Raw genomic sequence first — 23,136 nt, 5'->3', positions numbered from 1 at the left:
ATGTGTTAAGGGTGCATTTGGTTCCATGTGTACACTCTCAGAGTTAAATAAACACTGATAATTGCATTGTGTAGATAAGGGTTCCATTTGTACACTCTCAGAACTGTAAGGGTCCATTTGGACCGCCGGTGGTCCCCGGACCCGACACGAGAACCAGTGGAAAACCCCTCTGTTGGGGCGTGATAACCTAATAAAGTGATAACGGAGCAGTTCCAGAGCTGTGGTTGTTTGACAACATCCCAGAATAGTCTCTGGTTTCCAGCGTCATTAGAAAGTTGTGTTGCTGTCATGCTGTGAGCAGGGTGGAGGGTTCACACTTTCGCACGCATCCCACTGTCATTACGGCCCCCATTTTAGATGCCAGTCAGCGAGCTAATGATCACTTCCGCGCTATTACTTTCTGTTGTTACTGAGCATTTCTGACAGCAAGTGACACAAGCAGTCCACTGCTGCAAAATGTAAATGCACACTGTAATAAGCCTTGGGGGGTTCCTCTATCGCTGTCCTCCTAACTCTGCTGCCCTCCCCCTTTCCACTTCGGGTGTTGCGTGCCATCCCAGCTGCTGAGGAAGCGCCACATAGGCAACGACATCGTCACCATCGTGTTCCAGGAGCCAGGGGCGCAGCCGTTCACGCCCAAGAACATCCGCTCTCACTTCCAGCATGTCTTTGTGGTGGTCCGAACGCACAACCCCTGCTCGGACAATACCTGCTACAGGTGAGACACGCGGGAAACACCGACACACGTACCCCTTTAAGGCCATCATATACTGTAGGTAACATTATATTAGAGTATTACGTTATGAGAGCCATGATGTCATGACAATATTCCACTGGTCTTAGAATGACCATGTTACAATAATTAACCCAAAAATATACAAAGTCATGACATTTGTGAGCAGGGCATATTGCACAGTGCTGCCTCTAATCTCTTTATCACCTGTCTTTTTCTCTCTCTTGCTCTTCTGCTAATGAGTGTTTTAATTGCTGTCTGAGCACATTGTGTGCAAGGACTTAATTGTCCCCCGTGGGGGCCACCTTGACTCCAAACAAACACACACACACACACACACACACACACACACACACACACACACACACACACACACACACACACACACACACACACACACACACACACACACTCACACACACACACACACACACACACACACACACACCCACCCACACCCTCAGAGGGTCCTGCCAAGTGGAACATCATTACAGCCGGTTGTTGGAAAGAGGCCGTTTGGCACCGACTATCGCCAGACCCTGTCCACTCTTCACTGCCCCCCCCCCCTCCACCAGCATGCATCATGTGTCTTGTCTCTTCTCTCCACAGTAGCCTACCTCTCACTCCCTTTAAAGAGACAGCATTGGACTGAATATACCAGCCTCTTTGTTTGGTCGTCTGGCCTCGCCTGTGTATTGGCAAGGTCACACATCCACGTCTGAAGGGAGAGTAGCCAACGCATGCTGAGGCCGCGTCTCATGCCTCAACCTCCCACGTTGTCTTGCAGATTGTGAGCACTGCCGGCTTGCAGGTGTTGTAGTTAGTTTTGACTTACGTCGGAGTGTTTGGCTCATTGGAAGAAAACTACAAGTGAGAAGCCTGCCAAGTGGGGTTGACACCCAGTAGAAGTTTGCCGATGTTGAACTCCACACGTTGAACGCGCCGCAATGGGAAGCGCCACCCCTTTGCTCCCATAGAACGGAAGTGAACGGGATGCTGACGCTAGTGACACATTGTGTGTGACTGTGTCCTATCTCGGTTTCACATTGGTAGATTGAGGTCTTATGCTGCGTTCACACGGGCAGATACAAAGATACAAAAATACACAGCAAATGTGTCGCTCTGTCGCTTTGTATCTGTGTTGCTCAACACGGTCGTTGATGTCATCAAGCGCTGCGTCATCGAAGCTATAGTTGTAGTTTTGTATCTTTGTATCTGGAAGTTGTACCCAGCTCAACTTGAATTTGTAGCGTTGTATCTTTGTATCTTTTGTAGCAGCTACAAACGTTGGATGTTGCTTTGTATCTTCATGTCGCTGGCTTCCATTGAAAATGAGTGGTAGACCGTATCTTTGTATCTGCCCGTGTGAACGCAGCATTAGACTGAATCAGGGGCTTGTTGGCTGCAAATATTGGCTTCCTGCTGATCCAATAGTGAAATGTCAGCTAGATTAGGTGAACGGTATTTTACTTATGAAAGAAATCCTCCCTTTCATCACTGGTACTGTACTGTTGTCCTCTTGCAGTGTAGTTGTATCGTCTGCTGCCAGTTATAGGATTCACCAATGTTTGTTGTAGTTCTAAACCACTTAAACCCTTGCATCCTTATTCTGGGCATTTCATGATAGATGCACGTTTGGCAAAAATAGCAAATCTACAAGCTCACTAAGTGTCAAAATGCAATATTTGTGCTGTGAGCTTGTACATCAGCTATGTTCAGTGAAGCTATTTGGTGTGTAGATACTGTAGACCCCTGGGTGACAGCAGTCAAGTATTTACTTTATATTATAGGGTTTAAGTGGATAAGCCAATGATTCTGTATAAAGTAGATTGTGTTTATATTGAGTAATCTCATGTTTTCAGACTTGTCTCTGGTTTGGACTCTCATGGCTTAAGTTTACATGTAGACTGGATTACCTTTAATGGCACTTTCTCTTTGATGTCTCTTTGATGTTTTGAGAGACAACACTTTGTGCATGTGTTCTGCAGAAGCTTTGCAAGAAAGAGCAGTCATCTGTACAAGTCTTAAATGACTTTGTTGTTGTTTTGACTCTGTGTGTATGCATGTGTGTATAATTTGTACGCGTGTGAGTGTGTCTCTTTAAAGTTCCCCTGTGGTTTCTATTGGTTGCAGTGGCACTAGTTGCTGTTCCCCCCTGGCTCTATCCTAGGCCTCCTCCTATTTTCCCTCTACACCAAATCTCTTTGCGGAAAATAGCTGATATACAAGCACTCAAGGGATTGTTGTTGTGAGCTTGTAGATCGTCTATTTTTGCAGAATGTTCCTATTATGACATGCTCAGAATAGGGATGCTAGGGTTCATGGACCGTTTTTACAGTGGTTCCACTCGTAATTCCGACCTCCTGTTATTCCGACCAACCAATCTTCCGACATCCCATTGTTCCGACCGCATTAAACCCATTGCAATTACAATTAGGCATTTAGCAGACACTTTTAATCAGAGCGACAAGGTAAACACATACTGTACATCATATGCAGAGAGACAGTGCAGGGCCACAGTAAACTAGGATCACGACTAAACCAAGAACCTAGGATCAGTCTAAACAATGTATTTTCAAAATAATAATCTGGAAACAAGGTAAACAACGAGCCTACAGCATCTGTCACAATTTTAACATTGTGGTCAAGAAAAACAAGCGCAAGTAACAAAAACATGTGAACAAAGGTCTGTATGGTCGTCATACCTACAGTAAGTCAAGTGCCACGTGCTGAAGAGGCGAGTGAAGACGTGAGTTTTCAGATTATGGCTGAACATATGGAGTGAGTCTGCAGTTCTAACTCCAATAGGTGCTTGTTCTACACAATTCCCATCTTTCTGACCATGAAGCGCAGCGCTGGTGTACAAAGAACTCCAATAAGAACCTGGTCTGCACAACTATTTGTCGCCGGCCTGGCGACAAATGTGTTTGATTTATGTGTTCCTGTGTGCCAACATGAAATGAATGGTACAGGAGATGCCCACGCTGGCACACAGTAACACCTAAATGAGACACATCCACGGTTAATGTTATTACCTTCGGCTGTGTTGTTTACCCACTATGGGAAAAGGGTCTATTAAGTTGTTAAGTTGATTGTTAATCCCATCTATTTGAGGGAAACCTGCATTTGCATCGACAACGGCGACATGATATACAGTCATCTTCTCAGCTGAATTCTAATGCCTTTGGGCTTTCAGAAGTACCTGTAGGCTTCAGTTATGGTGGTAGATATAACGTGTGGGTGTAATTTTTCAATAGGCGTTTAGAGGACGGCTCGGCTGACAAATTGGTGGCTGTTCAGTTGATTCATGATGACATTAACTGTGCTGATAAACGCAAAAAATATTTGATTACATAGTCAAGTTCAAATGAATTGTCTGTGTGTCCCCACGGCTTCATGGGAGTTTCAGCGCTCCCATAATTGTTGATCATTTTTTACTTTCCACATTGGTTTGCAACATTACTATAGCAATAGTATAGGAGCATTACTATTATTTTTGCTGGCAAAACAATGTTAATTGTACAGCAGGTTTTTTCCAACCAAATAATCTGGTTGCTTGAAATAGGCTCTCAAGTCGTGCACAAATGAGAATGACAGCACACCGACTCCAATGAAAGATTTGGGAACGCGTAACAGCCCAAAATATACTCCTGGTAAAACTATACCCGGGGATAAATTGGGCTATTCTGTTTTATATACCCCTGTATTCTGTATAACACATAATATACCCCGGGGTATAAAACAGTACCCTGACTCCGCCAGATGGAAGAAGCTTGCTTCACACACTTGTTGATTGTGAACCTGTGAACTCAATACCGCCCCATCTGGCGGAGTTAGGTTAATAAAACCGGCTAGCCCACTTTAACCCTCGGTATAGTTTGGCGGGGGGTATATTTTGGGCTGTTACATCGGCCTAATCACAATATGCTGTAAATATTACTCCACCACTCTTGAGCGTTGATGTTAAACAGTTAAATCCTCAGTGGACTTGACTGTGTGCTAGATGCTTCCCACTCTGAAATCCTCATTAGCTGTGCTGGTCAGATGGTGCCTCTCTGTGTCAAAGGGCTAGGCTAGCAGTTTAAAATTGCATGTGTAGTAGCTATATCTGTCATTAGGAAAGCGACTCTCCGACGAATATCTGAACTTACAATGAGATTGAGCTAACCAGTACAATTTTGTTTCTCTATGTGTGGTATTGATTCAGTTTGGGAAGTCACAATGTCAGATTTGGCTCATTAGCTCAAGTTTGGCCGGCACAGAGCCATCTCAATGGGTCTGGACTGGCTGATTGAACAGGGAATACAAGTTATAGTCTCTGTCAGACCCCATGTATTTCCAGGGAAACAGAGATAACGGTAACACTCTCTAAAATGTTTTCAGTGACGCCATGTTATATTCTGCATGTCGGGACATTTGGAGTGGAGTTAAACCTGACACACACACACACACACACACACACACACACACACACACACACACACACACACACACACACACACACACACACACGCACACGCACACACACACAAAAGCCTCCACACCTCCTTCTCCATACTGTAGGTATTGAAATGTTCTCTTTGTTTCCCTGGCTGTGTGGGCTGCAGGTCACAGATGCTGTGAGAGCGGAGCTGCCCACGCTCTTGATATTTATAAAGAGTCAGACCACAAATCACTCAAACCACATGTGTTCCTTCCCTTCGGCTGCCACGGAGGTCACTCCATAGCAATACATAGCAGCTATCCCCACTGCTATGCTATGTGCTCTCTTTCATCTCGTTCTCTCACTGTTTGTGCCTGATTTATACTCAGTTGCGCACCGGTGTCGCTCACATGAAATAGCCGATCTATAATCGGTGAATCGGCTTTTAGTATATAAATCACCTTTTAAGTATATAAATCACCATTTTCTGCCTTGCTATCTTCTCCAAATCCTGTTCCCTCACGTTCATCTCTTCTCTTCACCTCTCTAACTAGTTCACTTTTTCTTCTTTCTTGCTCACATTCACCTTATTGATTCATCTCCCTCTCGTTGCTCTCCCCTCCCTGTCCCCTATGAGTCACAAGTCTTTGGTTGACTCAAATGCGTTTCAGACCTTCTTTAGTGTTCTGTGTGTACAGTATATTGAGTGACACTTTACTTTTTTTGGAGGAACCTCAGCCTGCACCTTGGTTATTTTTTATATCAAGCAATTCCTTTGAGCACACTGTGTGTGTGTTGTGAATGTCAGGGCAGTGTTTTATCTATGCTCAAATGATTTTTTATGGCCTGACAGCTCTGGTATTAAGGTGAACTTCAGAGGATGTGTTGTAGTCGTTTCATTTATAACCTTTTGATATGGTGTAGGGCACTATTTTGTTGCTGTCAATTTTGATGCCAGGATCGTACAGTAGAAACACAGCTTCAAAGGCCAGACAGGTCGTTTCCCTGATGAGTCACTAGTTTTAACCACATCCACCAAAACGGGCTTTGAAAAGATACTTATCAACTCCACCGCGTTCGGTCAGAAATATTGCCACTGTCGGTCTCTTGTTCGGACTGTTCTGAAGAACCTCTAAAGTGCCTCATGAAACATAGACATCAGTTAGTCATGTGTGTTCAGGTTGTGACTTTCTAACCATCGCTTGTCCAAACAGTCCGTTTTGTTAGGTTGGTTGGTCAGTCTGTTAAGTTTGGTCCGTTGGTCAGTCCGTTTTGTTTAGTCAGTTGGTCAGTCTGTTTAGTTTGGTCACTCCGTTTAGTTTTGTCCATTGGTCACTCTGTTTAGTTTTGTCCGTTGGTCAGTCTGTTTAGTTCAGTCACTCTGTTTAGTTTTGTCCGTTGGTCAGTCCGTTTTGTTTAGTCAGTTGGTCAGTCTGTTTAGTTTGGTCACTCTGTTTAGTTTTGTCCATTGGTCACTCTGTTTAGTTTTGTCCGTTGGTCAGTCTGTTTAGTTCAGTCACTCTGTTTAGTTTTGTCCATTGGTCAATCTGTTTAGTTCTGTTGGTTCGGCAGTCTGTTTAGTTTGGTTGGTTCGGCAGTCTGTTTAGTTTGGTTGGTTCGGCAGTCTGTTTAGTTTGGTCGGTTGGGCAGTCTGTTTACTGTGGAAACTTTCTCTGGTTGTTTCCTCTCTCACAGCAAAAAAAAGGATGGAATCTCAAGCAATTTGACAGCTACTGTATAACATAATTAACTGAGTGACACACACACACACACACACACACACACACACACACACACACACACACACACACACACACACACACACACACACACACACACACACACACACCTTCCCCCGGCGTTGGTGAGACACATTCGGAATGCATTTAGAAAATCTAGCTATTAAAGCCCTCGAAATGTCAACACACGGGCATGGTGCCGTACGTGGGCAGGGGAGATTTCAGCGTGATGGCTTTTTGAGACACGGCAGCTGGCAGTTATTACCTGAGAAAATGCCCGAAATGGAGCCCATTTAGCCATTAACATGAGGGGAGTCCAGGCCAGGGCAGCCAAGCAGCAAACAGACACACACGGCTCAGTCCATCAAAAGCAAAGGCCACCAGGCGACACAATACCTATCCTGTTCTCACATTAGCTGTCTGTCCAGGGAGAGGACTTGTAAATATCGTTGCTGTCGAGTGGAAACCTTGTATATCCAAAACCATTCATTTTGTATTAGTATTTTAAAAATAGAGAAAACGCAAAGCTTGTAGATCTATTTTCACTACGTTTGTGCGACCCTCTTGTATGATGAATTAGGAATCGGAATATATATATATAGAAATGGTTTCTGCCCGACAGCAACAACATCGTGGTCTCTGTCCTTGCAGGATTCTTTTTTTTGTGTGTCTCTCTCTCTTTCTCCCCGTTTCTCTCCTCTGCACTTCCATCTTAATCTTTGCTTCATAATGTAGAGTTAAAGCTGCACTTTCTTATTCTACCCCGGATTCAAACATGGGTCTCGTGCACGGGTGCTGACATTTTTACAACTGGGTTAATACAGCCTACCTGCTTGCTCAGAGGAGAAGTTTAATTTTGACCTGCAGGCAGTTACCACTTGTCAACCAGTTGTGTCAAACCAGACACAGGATCTAAATGTCTCAATAGAAGAGCAGGGAGACCAAATACAACCACCCCAATTGTAAAATGTGTGTTGTATTAACATACTCTACCATACAGATTGGACAAAATAAAGTTTTAATCACTAACAAAAGTTACGTAGTACAGCTTGGTCAATATAACTGTACAGACTATTCTCTCCTCTATTTTCTTCTGACCTCGCATAGTCCCATTTCAGTCAAAGTCTGCGTCCAAAAAAAACCTTTTCATTTCCTCTTGTCTCTCAACTCTGCCCCTCCCCCGATGCCCCCCCCCCCCCCCGCACCTTCCTTCCACTGGACTGTTATTCAGAGATTTTTCGTCAGAGGGATAGGAATAGCAGCCCCCACCTTCTCTTCTTCTTGGCTGTCCAGCCGAGTTCCTGACATAGCAGACTGCCTCGGATGGCCGTTCCAGCGACTTAATGAAAGGAAAAAGGGGAGGGAGAGAAGGAGAAGGAGAGATGGAGAGTGCTAGGTGCAGTGAAGGAAGACAGAGAAGGGACTCCTGGAGTTTCTAAGCAGTTCACCACGGTCCACTGGAACTCTACGCCTGATTTATACTTGTTTGTGCTCCGGTGTTGCGCACCTGAAATAGCTGGGTCTACAAGGTCACAATACGTTGTGAAAGCGAGCTTGTAGGTCAGTCATTTTAGGTACGCTACACGGCGGGCAACTAAGTATAAATCAGGCATTATGTATTAATAGTTGCCACACTCTTCATATGAAGTAAAGTCTTTGAGTGCACATTCATGTAAATAATGACCCACATTTCTGCTGTTGGTGTTGCCCGGACAAAGCCCTGGAGGACTAATGAAAAGCAGAGAGGGAGAGAGAGTGAGAAGGGGGGAGAGAGAAAGAGAGAGAGGGGGAGAGAGAGAGAGAGAGACTGTCTGCAAGTCTGCTTCCTTCATCACCCTGTAAACACAACGTCTCTCCGAGCTGTGAGATTTGATACAACAGGCCAGGGTTTTGTCTGCTACCCCGCGAGCCCATCGGCCCCATACAGACATGAGGAAATTGCATAGCTTTCAACAACAAACCAACTCACTGTCAAAGAGTCTTTCTCCTCTTTTATTGCTAGATACTGGGGGGGTGGGGGTGCTTTTTGTTTTCTCCCTCCTATGCTCGTAACATAATGTAAGCTCTGGACTGAACAGAATGAGCTGATTTATGCATTCTAATAAAACTGGAGCCAGGCCACACAGTTGTGAATGGGGGCTTTTTTTGGTTCTGCAAAGCTCCTACTGAAGCCAAATTGCCATCCAATACTGATTTATTGACCATCAACACTCCTGTCCTCTTCCCCCATGTTACCCCCTTCTTTCCTACCCTTCTTACCCGTTGTCTCTCCTCCTCAGTGTGGCGGTAACCCGCTCCAAAGACATGCCCTCCTTCGGCCCCCCGATCCCAGAGGGCGTGACCTTCCCCAAGTCCTCGGTGTTCCGGGACTTCCTGCTCGCCAAGGTCATCAACGCCGAGAGCGCCGCGCACAAGTCGCACAAGTTCCGCGCCATGGCCACACGCACGCGGCAGGAGTACCTGCGCGACCTGGCCGAGCGCCACACCACCAGCACGCCCATCGACCCGTCGGGCAAGTTCCCTTTCATCTCGCTGGCGCACAAGAAGAAGGAGAAGAGCCGCCCGTACGCCGGCGCCGAGCTGCGCAGCGTGGGCGCCGTGACGTGGCCCGTGCACGTGGAGGACCACAGTGCCGGCGGGGAGCTGGAGGCCCTGCTCTCCGTCTCCAATGACTTCCTCATCCTGCTGGACCAGGACGCCAAGGCCGTGGTGTTCAACTGCGCCACCAGGGACGTGATCGGCTGGACGCTCAGCAGCCCGGCCTCCATGAGGATCTATTACGAGCGCGGGGAAAGCGTGTCGCTGAGGAGCGTCGGCAACAACACCGAGGACTTCAAGGAGGTGGTCCAACGGCTGGAGGTGAGAGGAGACACACACACACACACGCTGAGGTGCTAACAGGGGATCATGAGAACAGAAAAGTGTAGATCGGACGTATTTGTTTGTTTGGTGTGGAGTCATTCAGCACGCCATGCAAGCCCCTGTATCCATAGCAACAAGTGTAGTTTAGGTACACGCTACACGGCGGGCAACTACCAGCCGCGTAGTTGGCCAAATTGTCAAATATTACCTAAGAAACCGGCAAAAAAAAATTAAATAGCTCATCTGCAAGCCATTATCCCCAGTGCAATCTTACACTCTCTGCGACATTGCCTTGGAATACATTTATATTTTATACACAGAATTATCACGCACACATTGCTGGTTATACTGTAGATAACTTTAAATTACAGCAATCTGCTTGTGTTCTGGATTAATTAAACAAAATGGTCTGGTGTGGTTATAGCAAACGCAGATCAAACGACATCGTATTTGTCTTTGATAAGCTTAACTGGCAACTGCTGATAAAAACACAATCTATTGACACAAGGAATTAACAGTCACACTTTTGTGGATTACAGTAAAATTGTAATGACAATCACATTCACAATCACTTAATTCAGAAATGCCATGCGTCCGTGCCACCCACTCTGACTCTGGGGCTGCACTACACATCCGACGTTTGCTTCATATGCTCTAGCCTTTGATTGCCTTTCAATAAAACCATATTTTGTAGACATAAGTATCACCTACAGTACGTGTTACTGATTATAGAGAAAGTTATATTATTGTAATCTGTTCTTTATTTTCTACGCAATGGATTAATAATGTTGCGCGCACTGAGGCGCTTGGACACTATACCCGACGTTTGCTTCATATGCTCTAGCCTTTGATTGCCTTTGAATAAAACCATTTGATCGACATAATTATCACCCACATGTTACTGATTATAGAGAATGTTATATTATTGAAATCCGTTCATAATTGGCATAGCAGGTGGTTTTAGAATCCGCTCTGCGCTTTTCCAAACGATGCTCACAGTGTATCAGCTGCTGTATCAATTGCACCAACTGTACACCGACAAGGACAAAACGATAATAATAATAATGATTATCCTTGAATAGCATCAATTTCTTCACCATAATAAATATACATAGCACATAGGCTATTATGTCGCATAATCCAAGTAAATCCACCGTGCGTAAAGTCCTCCTAAGAGAGCCCCTGTGTGCCAGCTGTTTATATAGTACCTAGTTCGCTCGAATTACTATCTCGTTCCCTATAATTACTATCTCGTTCGGACGTTTTGGTTATTTTGAGCGCACAAATTGACCAAAACGTGCGAACGAGATACTGATTTGTGGGCAAAAGTTATAGTTTTTTTCTTTCAATGGCCACTCCGGGGCTCCGTACTTTTCAGCACATGACACCAATGCGTAAATCAGGCGTATGTCACTCTTTCAGTTCATTCTGTTTGCCTAGTCTCTTGTAATGCATATTTTTCCATGACTTGGAAGCATCTTGTTTGCTGCATATTTTTCCATGACTTGGAAGCATCTTGTCTTGCTAGATAACTGATAGGTTATCCGGCTGAACCCAGCACCTGACCACACTGTCAGACAGAGACAAAGGAGACAAGAGCATCTGGCATAAAGGAACGCAGCATTACACGTCATCGGTCGCCTGACAAACAACTAGCCAATCACAGCATGACCAAACCATCCCTCTGGGGCAGCAGTTCCCAACCCTTTCTGGATCAGGGCCCACTTAAAAATCTTTAATGCGTTAGCAGCCCAGACATCTGACCACTTAACACGGCAGCCTAAGTGGTCCAATGGGTGGGTCACGTGCATGTTTATTTTAAATGATGATCAATCAATCGATTGTGTTCCAGCTTGGATCAATGGAGCCAACGTGGTACACTTTAAGTTCTTATTTACTGGTAACACTATTAAAACACCATTTTATTAAACCATTAAGACCTGAGGGCTATTCAAAAAATGTCCTCTGAATGTTGTTATATCAGAGGTGCTCAAACTTTTTGACGAAGATTCGAGTAAAAATTGCTTTAAAAATATATATATTCAAAGCTTTGCCCAACTTTCACGATTTTTCAAAAGTATCAGATCTACAAGCTGTGAGCTTGTATATCTGCTTTTTTTGAACGACCAAAGTATAGAATAATGGATAAAGTGGTTAAAATCTAAAATTTCCCGGTTGTAATGGGTTAACACAATTATTTGCAATACCCCCGTGGCTCAAGAGTTGGCCACGGCCCACAGGTTGGGAACCACGGCTCCAGGGTATGCGATCAGCTGGCACCGTCGAGTGTGCAAAAGAAGTAGTTTTCCCCAAGTTTTCTTTCATTTATTTTCCCCCTTGTTGCTGCTCGTACTTTGCATTATGTATACAATCATTGTTTCTGAAATGATACTTTTCCGATATGAATGATATCAGCCCTTCCTGTTTGGCTGCTGCTGTTGTGTCTACATACCAGGGATGGCATCTCAGCAGCTCTCAGAGGAGGGCGCATCAATCTCTTCTCTGTCCAACTAATTGCCGGCAAACACACATGCATGTGCGCGCGCACACACACACACACACACACACACACACACACATACACACACACACACACACACACAACGTACTCACAATGTATTAGTATACTTGTGAGGACAACAACATACATCTATTTTATAAAGGCTCTTTTTATAATTCTTTGGCATTCTTAGATCTACAGTACAAGCAAACAACAACATTCTTCTATACTTGTGGAGACATTTGACCCTCACAAGTATAGTAATACAAGTATACACACTCACTCACTCACACACACACACACACACACACACACACACACACACACACACACACACACACACACACACACACACACACACACACACACACACACACACACACACACACACACACACACACGCTGGAGTGAAGTGGCACTAGCTCTTCCTCAGCTGTTTCCATGGTAACTGGCTAAAAAAAATCTGTTTCCTTATGTAATCATCATTGCCTTTGAATGCCTCCGTTTCCACTGCCTCACACTTTACCAACTCTGTGTGTGTGTGTGTGTGTGCGCAGAAATTGTGTGCCGTCAAAGTGTATTTGCATCATATGTGAGTTTGCATGTGTGTGTTTGATGCTTTTTATCCTGTATATATTTATAACCTGATTTGAAGCCACCATTTAATCTACACACGCACGCACGCACACACACGCACGCACACACGCACGCACACACACACGCGAGTGCACACACACAGTTATTTGAGAAATCTTCCTTTCATGACACCTTTTTAATGCGTTTGGCGCTAATCTTCAATTGGACCGCTGCCATAGAGAGAGAGAGAGAGAGAGAGAGAGAGAGAGAGAGAGAGAGAGAGAGAGAGAGAGAGAGAGAGAGAGAGAGAGAGAGAGAGAGAGAGAGAGAGAGAGAGAGAGAGAGAGAGAGAGAGAGAGAGAGAGAGAGAGAGAGAGAGAGAGAGAGAGAGAGAGAGAGAGAGAGAGAGAGAGAGAGAGAGAGAGAGAGAGTAGGGGAAGAGACAGCCGCTCATTTTGGAACTTCTTTTACCCCCTCTATCTCTCTATCTCCCTCTCTCTTTCTTTCCGTCTCTCACTCTCTCACACACACACACACACACACATACACACACACACACACACACACACACGCAGCAACAACATCAGAGAGTATATCCAAACAGTTCCCATCACATCCTCCGAAGTAACCCTTGTCCTTCTTCCATTTCCCAGGTGCCAGCATGCAGCATGATTTATTTAAGCTTCCCTTCCTGCATTTTCTGGGCCCTGTAGTAGAGGATTGCTACAGTAAAGTGCCGCTGTCACGCGCACACACACACACACACACACACACACACACACACACACACACACACGCACACGCACACGCACACGCACACGCACACGCACACACACACACAGAATCACAATCATCTGTATTGTCACATCACAGGTTTACAGGCGTATAACAGTGGGTGAAATTTGCTTTTGTGCTAGCGCCATCGTTTGTTGTTGTTTCCAGAAAGAGAAATAAAGAAGAAGAAGAGGGTGCAGGGCAGGGGGAGCAAGGGTGGAGAAGGAAAAAGGTATCTCTGTAGTTATACATAGCATATCCATCCGTAGAGTATGTACAGTACATGAGGTTTAGATATAAGGTGCATAGCACACACTCACACACACACACACACTCTCTTTATTACCCTGTCACCCTGTACGTTTGTGTTGCTGCAGATATATTTGTACCTCTGAATGCGTGCGTGTGTTGTTCATGCGGTATTTATTTGTCACTGTTCATTTGCACATTAATGTGACGTTTGTCCTCTGCATTTACTCATCCTAACTACTGCATTGGGAGCAGTGGGCGGCTGGGTGCTATTAATACAGCGCCCGGGGAACAGTTAGGGGTTAAGTGTCTTGCTCATGGACACTTGTACACCTATGCGTCTGTGTACACATGCTTGCAGGCCACCATGGTGATGACTGTAACATGGGGCTTCATTCAGACACCCTTTTTTGGCTTTATTTATAGATACAGAGTCACTTAGGCCAAAGAGATTTTTTTTCTCTAGTTCGTTTCTAACCAAAAGAGCATGCACTCAACACAATGGCCATTACAGCAGCTCTGATTTCCATGAAAGTGAAAGAAGGGCAAGGTTTTAAAGCCGTACTGTCTAACACTCATTTTAGTGGCTAGCTCTTGTAGCTCCGTTGTTATTACATCTATACCGAAGTACCGCTCAAAACGGAAAGGTGCAGGGTCCTCGCGGGCGAGGGTATTTTGGAACACGACAATAAATAACATTTATTAAATGAATACGTGTCTGGTGCCTATGTCATTTTGGCCTCAGCCTTCTATAAACGTTGAATACTTTCTTGTACATCAATAGAGGAAATAGATGATCTACAAGCTCGCAACGTGTTGCGTTGGGCCTTGGCTTGCTACAGTATCTGGTTAAGGGACCATCACATCGGAGAAAGAAACAACAATACACAGACAAAACATGACATGACTATTATTCCCTGTGAGTTCACCTCTCTCTCTCTCTCTCTTGTCTCTCTCCCTGCCCTCCCTCCCTCTCTCCCTCCCCTCTTCCCTCTTCCTTCTAGTTGCTGACTAAAGGCTGTGAGACATCAGACATCACTCTTCGCAGGAACGGTCTTGGTCAGCTGGGCTTCCACGTCAACTACGAGGGCATTGTGGCCGAGGTGAATAACCGGACAGCTTGATTAGTAGTTTGATAATAGTCAAATGAGCTGTGATGGAGCACTGAAGCTGCATTCTTTAACCATGACGTCTATTTGGATCTCTGGCTTCCTCCTACCTCCACCTAATTAAGTGTTTAAATCAGTGTTGCCAGATTTTGTGAGAGAAATTAAACATTCAAACAACTCAAATCTGGTACGGGGCTCCCTGGTATTTTCACATGGGGGTTAAGGACAAATACATTTGGGGGTCCATGACATGAATGAATATTTGAGAACCACTGTTTTAAATAATACTTTTTAAAAATTGGAAGCAAGCCCAAATAAGCAACTACACTTCAGAAACAAGCCCAAAATAAATCGCAACACACAACTACCAATATTTACAAGCAACTTTTACAGAAAAAGAAGCCCAAAGTCACTTATAATAAGCAGACATGGCAACACTGGTTTAAATATTTTTGGGGGAAGTATGTACATTAGACCACTGGTTTTCAACGTGTGGTTCATGGCCCACCGATTGTCCAAATGGACCCTTACAGAGTGTACACATGGAATCAAATGTTCCATAGACATAGTGTATGTCTTTGTTCTTTTTGTTCTTTAGTTCTTCTGTCTAATGTACTTTGTTTTTAATTAAGTTGTGTCATTTTTTTATGTTAAAATAAAATTCAACTTGTAAGTGCAATATAATGTAATGTAAACGGCCCTTCTAGGGTTTCTTACCTCACCCGCACAACTATATTCTGTCAAGTTGTATGCTGTGTATATGAATAACATTCCAGTTGTGCAAATAAATCAAATCAATCAAATCAATCATTTGTACACTCTCAGAGTTTAATTAAGACTGAGCATTTTACAGGGTAGATTGTGGTCCCGGAGAATAGTATCAAACTGGGGGTACTTGAAATGAAAAAGGTTGAGAAACGATGCTTTTTAGACCTTTTTCCGTCAGCCGCAAACATTCTGGTAATTCATTCAACCACCTGTAGGTGGAGCCGTACGGCTACGCGTGGCAGGCGGGTCTGCGGCAGGGCAGCCGATTGGTGGAGATCTGCAAGGTGGCCGTGGCCACGCTCACCCACGAGCAGATGATTGACCTGCTGAGAACCTCCATGACGGTGCGCGTGGTCATCGTCCCCCCGCACGACGACGCCACGCCGCGCAGGTGGGTTGATTTGGGGCCGTGCGTTTGAGAAATGTTGTTTTTTTTTTTGTTGATGAAAAGTACAGAGGGCAGAGGTGGCCTAAAGGTTAGAGGAGCATGTTTGTAAGCGAAAGGTTCCTGGTTCAATGCCCTGGACCAGCAGGAATAATCTGGGTGGGGAAGAGAATAAGCCTCGTGTGGCCAGACTATATCACTGCGTGGATATGAGTCTGGTGCTTCTATGAGGACGTTTTTTTTCCAAGGGGCGGGATCAATGGCATGGCTCCCATATTTGAATACTGGGCCCTGATTGGTCACCCCAGACTTCGGGAGCAGGAAATGGATTCACAATGGAGCGGGGCCAGACTCAATTTTTTTTTGCACTGGCAGATTCGTCTGGTCCCAGGATAGAAGTGAATGGCCGTCCCTCAACACCACTGAAGTGCCCTTGAGCAAATTACTGAACCCCCAACTGCTGCTCAGTGGCCAGCAGTATAAGACTGATTGTACTGGTCAGCTCCCCATGTTTTAATGTGTGTGGTCTGCGTGATTGTGCGGGGCTTTGCTTAAAAGCATACCTAACTACCCTGGGTAAATAAATAAATTGTATATTTGGGAAAATGTTTCATCAGCAGCCTTTTATATCACGCTAAAAATCGACAGAATATGAATAATAATAAAATACAAATGCACCTCTTTTAGATCTATTTAAAACGGCTAGATTGAAAGATATTTTATTAAAATGTATAATTTTTTATAAGTACCCCAACTGCCACACTTAACATGCACACCAGCAACGCCAACGCTAATGAGACTTTGAGAGTGCTTTTGATTGAAATGTGGGTTACCACATGTAAACATGTTGGTGTTAATGCAGTCATTATCTTTGTTTACAATTATGCCTCTAGAGCCTCTGCCCTGATTATGTTAATTAACATTCTGAATGTGTGCAATAACACCATGGAAACAATGTGGCTGCAGTTTATGGGGAAAATAACTGGCATCTGTGCTGGCCCTGTATAGGGCCTGATTGAAGGACGCACCAGCCAGTTAAGTATGAACAGACACCTGACACAATTCTCATAATTAAAGTAAGGACTGTTAAGATCATTTTCCCTATGTACATCATTAGGCATGTAACGATTTATCGTAAATCGATTTAAATCGATTCAAACTGGTGACGTTTTAAATCGATTCAATAAAAAATGAATCGTGATGCAATAATACATTTACATATTACATTTTTTTTGTACACTCTTTGAGTTACAGACCCTTTGAGTTACTGGATGTGTGTGTTTGAGAACTTTTTGTGTTTGAGAAGAGCTTTGTTTTTTTATATTGATAATGTATATTGGGAAAAAATGTTTATCAGCAGCTTTTTATATCACGGCAAAAAAAGAGAATATGAATAATAATACAGATAAAAACCCTCCCTCTTCTGCAGGGGGTGTTCAGAGCTGTACCGTATGCCCGTTGCGGAGTACAAGGGCAGCAGCAGCAGCGACGGCGGCTCCTTTGAGTACAAGTTCCCGTTCCGCAGCAACAACAACAAGTGGAATAGGACCTCCAGCAGTCCTCAGCAGTCACAGAACACCTCGCCCCAGCCCCACACCCCTAACCGGGCCGTCAGCCTGGGCAGCTCGGGGGGCAAGACCCTGTCGGCCGAGAGGCTGGAGAGGGGAGCCGCCATCCCCCGCAGTGTTAGCAGCGACGGACGGCCCCTGGACACCAAGAGGTAAGGGAGGGGCCTCTGTTTTTACTGCAGGGTACCAATGAGGGCCACTGAGGTTTTTACCCCTTAGCTAGTGGTGAAGGCCTCTAATCATTTTACTGTACCTCCTAATGCAGGAGTCTTCAACAGGGGGTCCGGGACCCTAGGGGGTCCTCAGAGATACTGCAGGGGGGCTGCCAAATCTTTGTGTGATAGGAATTTTATTGTTTTATTTTTTTTAACCACTTTAGCCCTACCATCCCTGATCTGGGAGGGAACATTAGAAAATCGCTGAATCGCTGAAAATAGCCAATCAAGAGGTTTGGTGTTCAGGGAAAAAAGAGCAGAACAAGTACTGAGCCAAAGGTCAAGTTTACAAAGTATTGAGGGTTTGAAGGGATAGTTCATCCCCAAAATGACTTTTTGATTTCTCACCCGCACATATGGAGCCTTCGAATTTATGGAGATATTTTTTTTGTCGCATTCCTAAGCCAATAATTTGATGACGGGCATGTCATGTCTGAAAACACACATTTAACATGAATCTAATATGTAGTGGGGGGTCCCCCTGCTTCATCTCTCTCTCAGCTAAGGGGTCCTTGGCCTGAAAAACAATGAAGACCCCTGTCCTAATGTACTGTATTTGACCCTGATACTTAGCAAAGGGTTAAGTACTTATTGACCCGAGTCCACCAGGGGTCTGTACTAGACCCCCTCCTTTTTCCCTCTACACCAGAAACTCTTTGCTGAAAATATCTACAAGCTCCCAACGCAATGTGCAGATCCGTTATTTTTGCCAAATGTTTGTCCCATAATAGGGAGGCTAGGGATCATGTGTTTAAGTTAACTTACCTAAACGTTTTACCCATGGCCGTCATGTCTGCTAATAATAGGGACCTCTTTGATATTTGTCTCCGCCAGGCCGAAAGGCATGGCGAGAGAGTATGTTTTGCACCCTGTCCGTCCGTCCGTCCTTCTGTCTGTGAACAGCTAATCTCCGGCACCGTTGGCCCGGTCGCTGCGAAACTGTGCACACACACTCCCTGGATGCCAATTCAGAACCTCTGCCCCACATTTTTCACATGGGCCTGTTATAGCGCCACCAGGAGGCCGATTTGTGCAAAACCCATTTACTCCTACAGATTGTATCCAAACGTCATGCAATACACAGTATCTCTATAGTCATGTGATCAACACGGATCTGTCCGATTTTCCATATTCCATCCTCATTGGCTAAGGTTGCCTTCCAAAGAAATTTCACACACGCATTCCCACTAGGCCGAGGAAGAAATGCCACCCTTTTCACATTGGCCTGTTATAACGCCACCAGCAGGTTTGAAACAAAATGCATGAATGCAGTGTCCGATTGCCATGAAAGGCCTAAGAAGAAATGGCACCCTTTTCACAGCGCCACCAGGAGGCCACAATAACGTACCTGACCTGGTGGAGACCTGTGCTCCGAGGAGCACTTTTTCTAGTTTCCATTTCATTCCAGTTTTAACATTTTAAAATTGAAAGATTTTCTGTGATCGTTATCAAGGCCACATGGTGTTTGGAAAATTAATAAAATAAAAAAAACGTTGAAGGATTTTGAAGGGCCCTGGAGTGGAACAGTCTGAAAAGAGAACGTCGCTAATGTCACAATTAAACCGTGTGTGCGTGGTCGTCTGCACTCTGTTTATGTCTAGTGCTCTGAAAAGTCTGAATAAAAATGCTACATTAACCCATTTAGACCTGAGGCCCATTCTAAAAAAGCCTTCTAAATCCTGACTGAATTTCTGAAATACTAATACAAATATTTATTCAAAAAAAATTACAACAAATGTATGTTGCTATATACTGTACATAGCAACAGGATTCCCAAAAGGGGTTCCCGTCCTGAATGGTATAGTTACAAAAAGGGGTTCCCGCCCAAAATGGGTTAAGTATTCAGTGCGTGTGTTCATTTGGAGGCCCAGAGTAGCAATCTGCTGAACCTTTCTCCAAAGCAATAACCTTCAACTTGTCTTACATTTATCGTGCAGCAACACATCGGTTGTTAATCTGGCCTTTTCATACACTGTGTGATTGCTTACCAATTCCTATCCTCTGTGTGTGTGTGTGTGTGTGTGTGTGTGTGTGTGTGTGTGTGCGTGTGTGTGTGTGTGTGCGTGTGCGTGCGTGCATGGATACCAGGATGTCTCCAGGCAGTGAGAGCTACAGTCTGGCCTCGTCTCTGGCTCTGGGCCGTTCTCAACACCGCAGCTCTCCCAGCAACCTGTCCTGCTCCAGTGACACCTCTGCAGGCTCCGCCCACTGGAGGACACAGAAGTCCATGCCTGAACAGTAAGGCTGGGTGCTGTGCACACACACACACACATGTACTGTACACTGTGTGTATATGTGTGCTATGCCCATGGGTGAGGGAACAGTATATAGTGTGTGTGATTTGACGCTTCTGTCTGTTTTGTCTGAATTGGGGCGCGTGTGTGTGTGTGTGTGTGTGTGTGTGTGTGTGTGCGTGTGTGCGTGCGTGCATGCATTCTGTTGCATTTGCATGCATTTGTGCATGCAAATGCATGTTTCTTCCACCCACCACGCAGGTGCAAATGTATTTAGTTTCACATGCTGTCACTCTGTCATATCATACATTTGCATATTTCTAATCAGCGGCAAATGATATAACACATTTGTGTGTGTGTGTGTGTGTGTGTGTGTGTGTGTGTGTGTGTGTGTGTGTGTGTGTGTGTGTGTGTGTGTGTGTGTGTGTGTGTGTGTGTGTGTGTGTGTGCGCGTGCTTGCTCATGTACAGATTTGCAAGCAGTCGACACTCTCCCATGTCTTCTGAAAGACAGGCGGTAGGAGAAGGCGGTCAGAGCAGCAAGTCCACTCCCAACTGGTCGAGGACAGAAGAAGGGGGAGGAGGGGAGCGTGCGTCAACAGGTAACAATATGACTCTTAGCCAATAAGCCTTGCCAAGCCATGAGGCCCACAGGGCAGGAGCCTATGAGCCCATGAGGCCCATAGGGCTGGAGCCTATGAAGCAGCTTGATGTACAAGCACAGTAGCACACTCCCTGGACATGACACTAGCACGTCGTAGGGACTTACCCCCAATCCAACCCTTGATGCTGAGTGCCAAGCAGGGAGGCATTGGGTCTTTGGTATGACCCAGCTGGGGATCGAACCTCAATCTCAGTGTGGTCACTCTAACCGCAAGGCCACTGAGCTCCTGGTAAGAGAAGGCATGCAACAACAGTAGTCATTTGGATTTGTACTCGTTAATGTCACATTGTCATTTGTACAGTAATCTGTCACATTTGCTCAACTGACAGACAAACTCAAACAAACGTTCTGTTGCGCTCACAATATTATACTGGCATTGGAAAGGTTGAGCGCCTATAGACCATTCACTCCCACACACGCTGCACAGAGTGCCAAGCAGGGAGGCAGGCAGGCAGACAGACAGACAGACAGAGATAGGCAGGCAGAGGATTTTTTTAAGTCATAAAGCCTGTTCATGCATTTGTGTGTGATTGTGTGTGGGTGAGTGTTAATATCTAAACGTGTAGTTCAGTTTGCGTGTGTGTGTGGTTGTGTGCAAAAAAAGAAACGGAACAGAAACTGAATGTGATTCTGTGATTGTTTCAAGCGTGACCACATACAGTACTTGCATTGAGATTGTGTGCGCATGTGCATGTTTGCATAACCGTGAGAAAACCGAGAGAGAGGTCTCAGTGTAAGAAGGAATTGTTTTTGCGAGCGAGTTGTGTGAAGCTGGTCTTTTTGAGCACTTCCTCTCCTCTCCTCTCCTCTCCTGCACAGGGGGAGATTGTTTTTCACAGAAACGTCTCTCTCATCTTGTGTAGCAATGCTGTGCTCGTTGCACCAGAGCGCAGGGCTGATCTTTTCAACTGGGCTCCGAAAGCCACGAGAAACTCACGCTCCTCTGAAGCTGGTCCCTCAACTCCCTCCCTTCCCTCCCTCTCTCTCTCATTCCCAGCAGAACGTCCCTTGTCATTTGTTGTTGCTCAGTCTGTTTTTTCAGCTCATGTCCTCAACCTGTTCACTGACCGCCGTAATGAAAGGGAGAGGCCGTAGCCACTCATTTCGTGGCCGTGCGAGGTCGCTCGTGACTTCTCTTCTCTTCTCTCCGCGCGGGAAACGGTTTGGGCCGGGCCAGACGGGTTCAGGGCAGGCCAGGCTGAGCCTGCAGTCTCTGTGGTCTCTCTCTCTCCATCTTTGTCTCTCTTTAACCGTTGCATTTTTTAATTTGTTTTTACCCCTTGACCCCTCGGTCTGAAGCCATGATGATGTGGCCAACCTCCGTCCAGAATTGAAATAAGTCACGGAGAGGGCAGCGCTCTGTTCTTCCTCGCACACACACACACACGCACACAAGCAACTCATGCCAACCCAGCAGAAGGATGTGTGTCTGTCTGTCTACCACAGGACGTTGTACTTCTTGTTCTATTGTTTGTGGCGCAAAATGTAAGTCAATTTGAATGAGGTGGGAGTAAATGTGTATGTTGGTGGTGGCAATCAAAAGCGACTAGTTTTAATATGTCACCAACAGACGCATAGCCGTGCCTCAGCTCTGGTACAAAGCTGTGTGTACACACACTATCACACAAATCATTCATTCAGCCTTTATTTATGATTCTCTAAGAAATCATTGAGGGTGACCCTCATTTACATTGATGCCGAGGTTACACAGAGCAATTGATCATAAAGATAAAAAGTTAAAATCAGTTAAAATGAAAACTGCAAATTTGGTGTCAACAAAGACCACAGTTTGTGTGGTCCACCGACTGGCTGCTTTGAACAGGTCAACCAAGTGTATAGTGAGGCACCCTAACCCTCATCTATGGCTATTTATGTCACTGTGTTTGGTGGAGGCACATCCAAATAGATGTTTCACATTGATATGCATCCTTCAAGCTGGGGGGGAAAAAAATGATAACATTTTCTATGCATTCTAACAACGGTTAAAGGGTCTACACCATGAATTTTAACTTTTTCTTCATTTTTGTGTGTTTTTGGTCTCCCCCACCTCTCTTCTGTTCCAACAAATACCCGACTTCGAGCACGCAGGCTTTCATAGGCTATCTGTGTTTTTTTATGTAAATTGGTCTGAAAACAGTCCGTCAGATTTGTTCCCCCTGCCTACGTCACGTCTGGGAACAATTCCTCCCGTTTTTCAGTTCTAACCAAAAAAAAAAAAATCCCCCCAAATTTTTTTTTTTTTTCTTATTTATTTTTTTTACTTTTTCCACACAGAACCAGGACATAGCATGCATACAAACTGGCTCAATAGCGCCTCGTGCCAAACAGGACAATGTGG

The 23,136-nt window shown here is 45.0% G+C and overlaps 1 protein-coding gene across 2 annotated transcripts in view; it reads left to right on the top strand.

Moving 5' to 3' along the window:
* Positions 1-23,136, top strand: part of sipa1l1 (signal-induced proliferation-associated 1 like 1) — a 143,751-nt gene that overhangs the window by 101,893 nt on the left and 18,722 nt on the right. For both annotated transcript variants that reach the window (XM_084082845.1, XM_084082846.1), the window contains 7 exons: positions 561-718; positions 9,175-9,754; positions 14,861-14,959; positions 15,949-16,124; positions 17,548-17,838; positions 19,990-20,139; positions 20,606-20,736. In XM_084082845.1, coding sequence (XP_083938971.1) covers positions 561-718; positions 9,175-9,754; positions 14,861-14,959; positions 15,949-16,124; positions 17,548-17,838; positions 19,990-20,139; positions 20,606-20,736 — 1,585 coding nt within the window. The remainder of the gene's footprint in view (positions 1-560; positions 719-9,174; positions 9,755-14,860; positions 14,960-15,948; positions 16,125-17,547; positions 17,839-19,989; positions 20,140-20,605; positions 20,737-23,136) is intronic.

The sequence above is a fragment of the Gymnoscopelus microlampas genome (genome assembly GCF_963454915.1).
Source record: "Gymnoscopelus microlampas genome assembly, chromosome: 16".
In the NCBI taxonomy this organism is placed as follows: domain Eukaryota; kingdom Metazoa; phylum Chordata; class Actinopteri; order Myctophiformes; family Myctophidae; genus Gymnoscopelus; species Gymnoscopelus microlampas.
The sequence above is the reverse complement of the archived record's forward strand: the minus strand, read 5'-3'. Positions and strand labels throughout refer to the sequence as shown.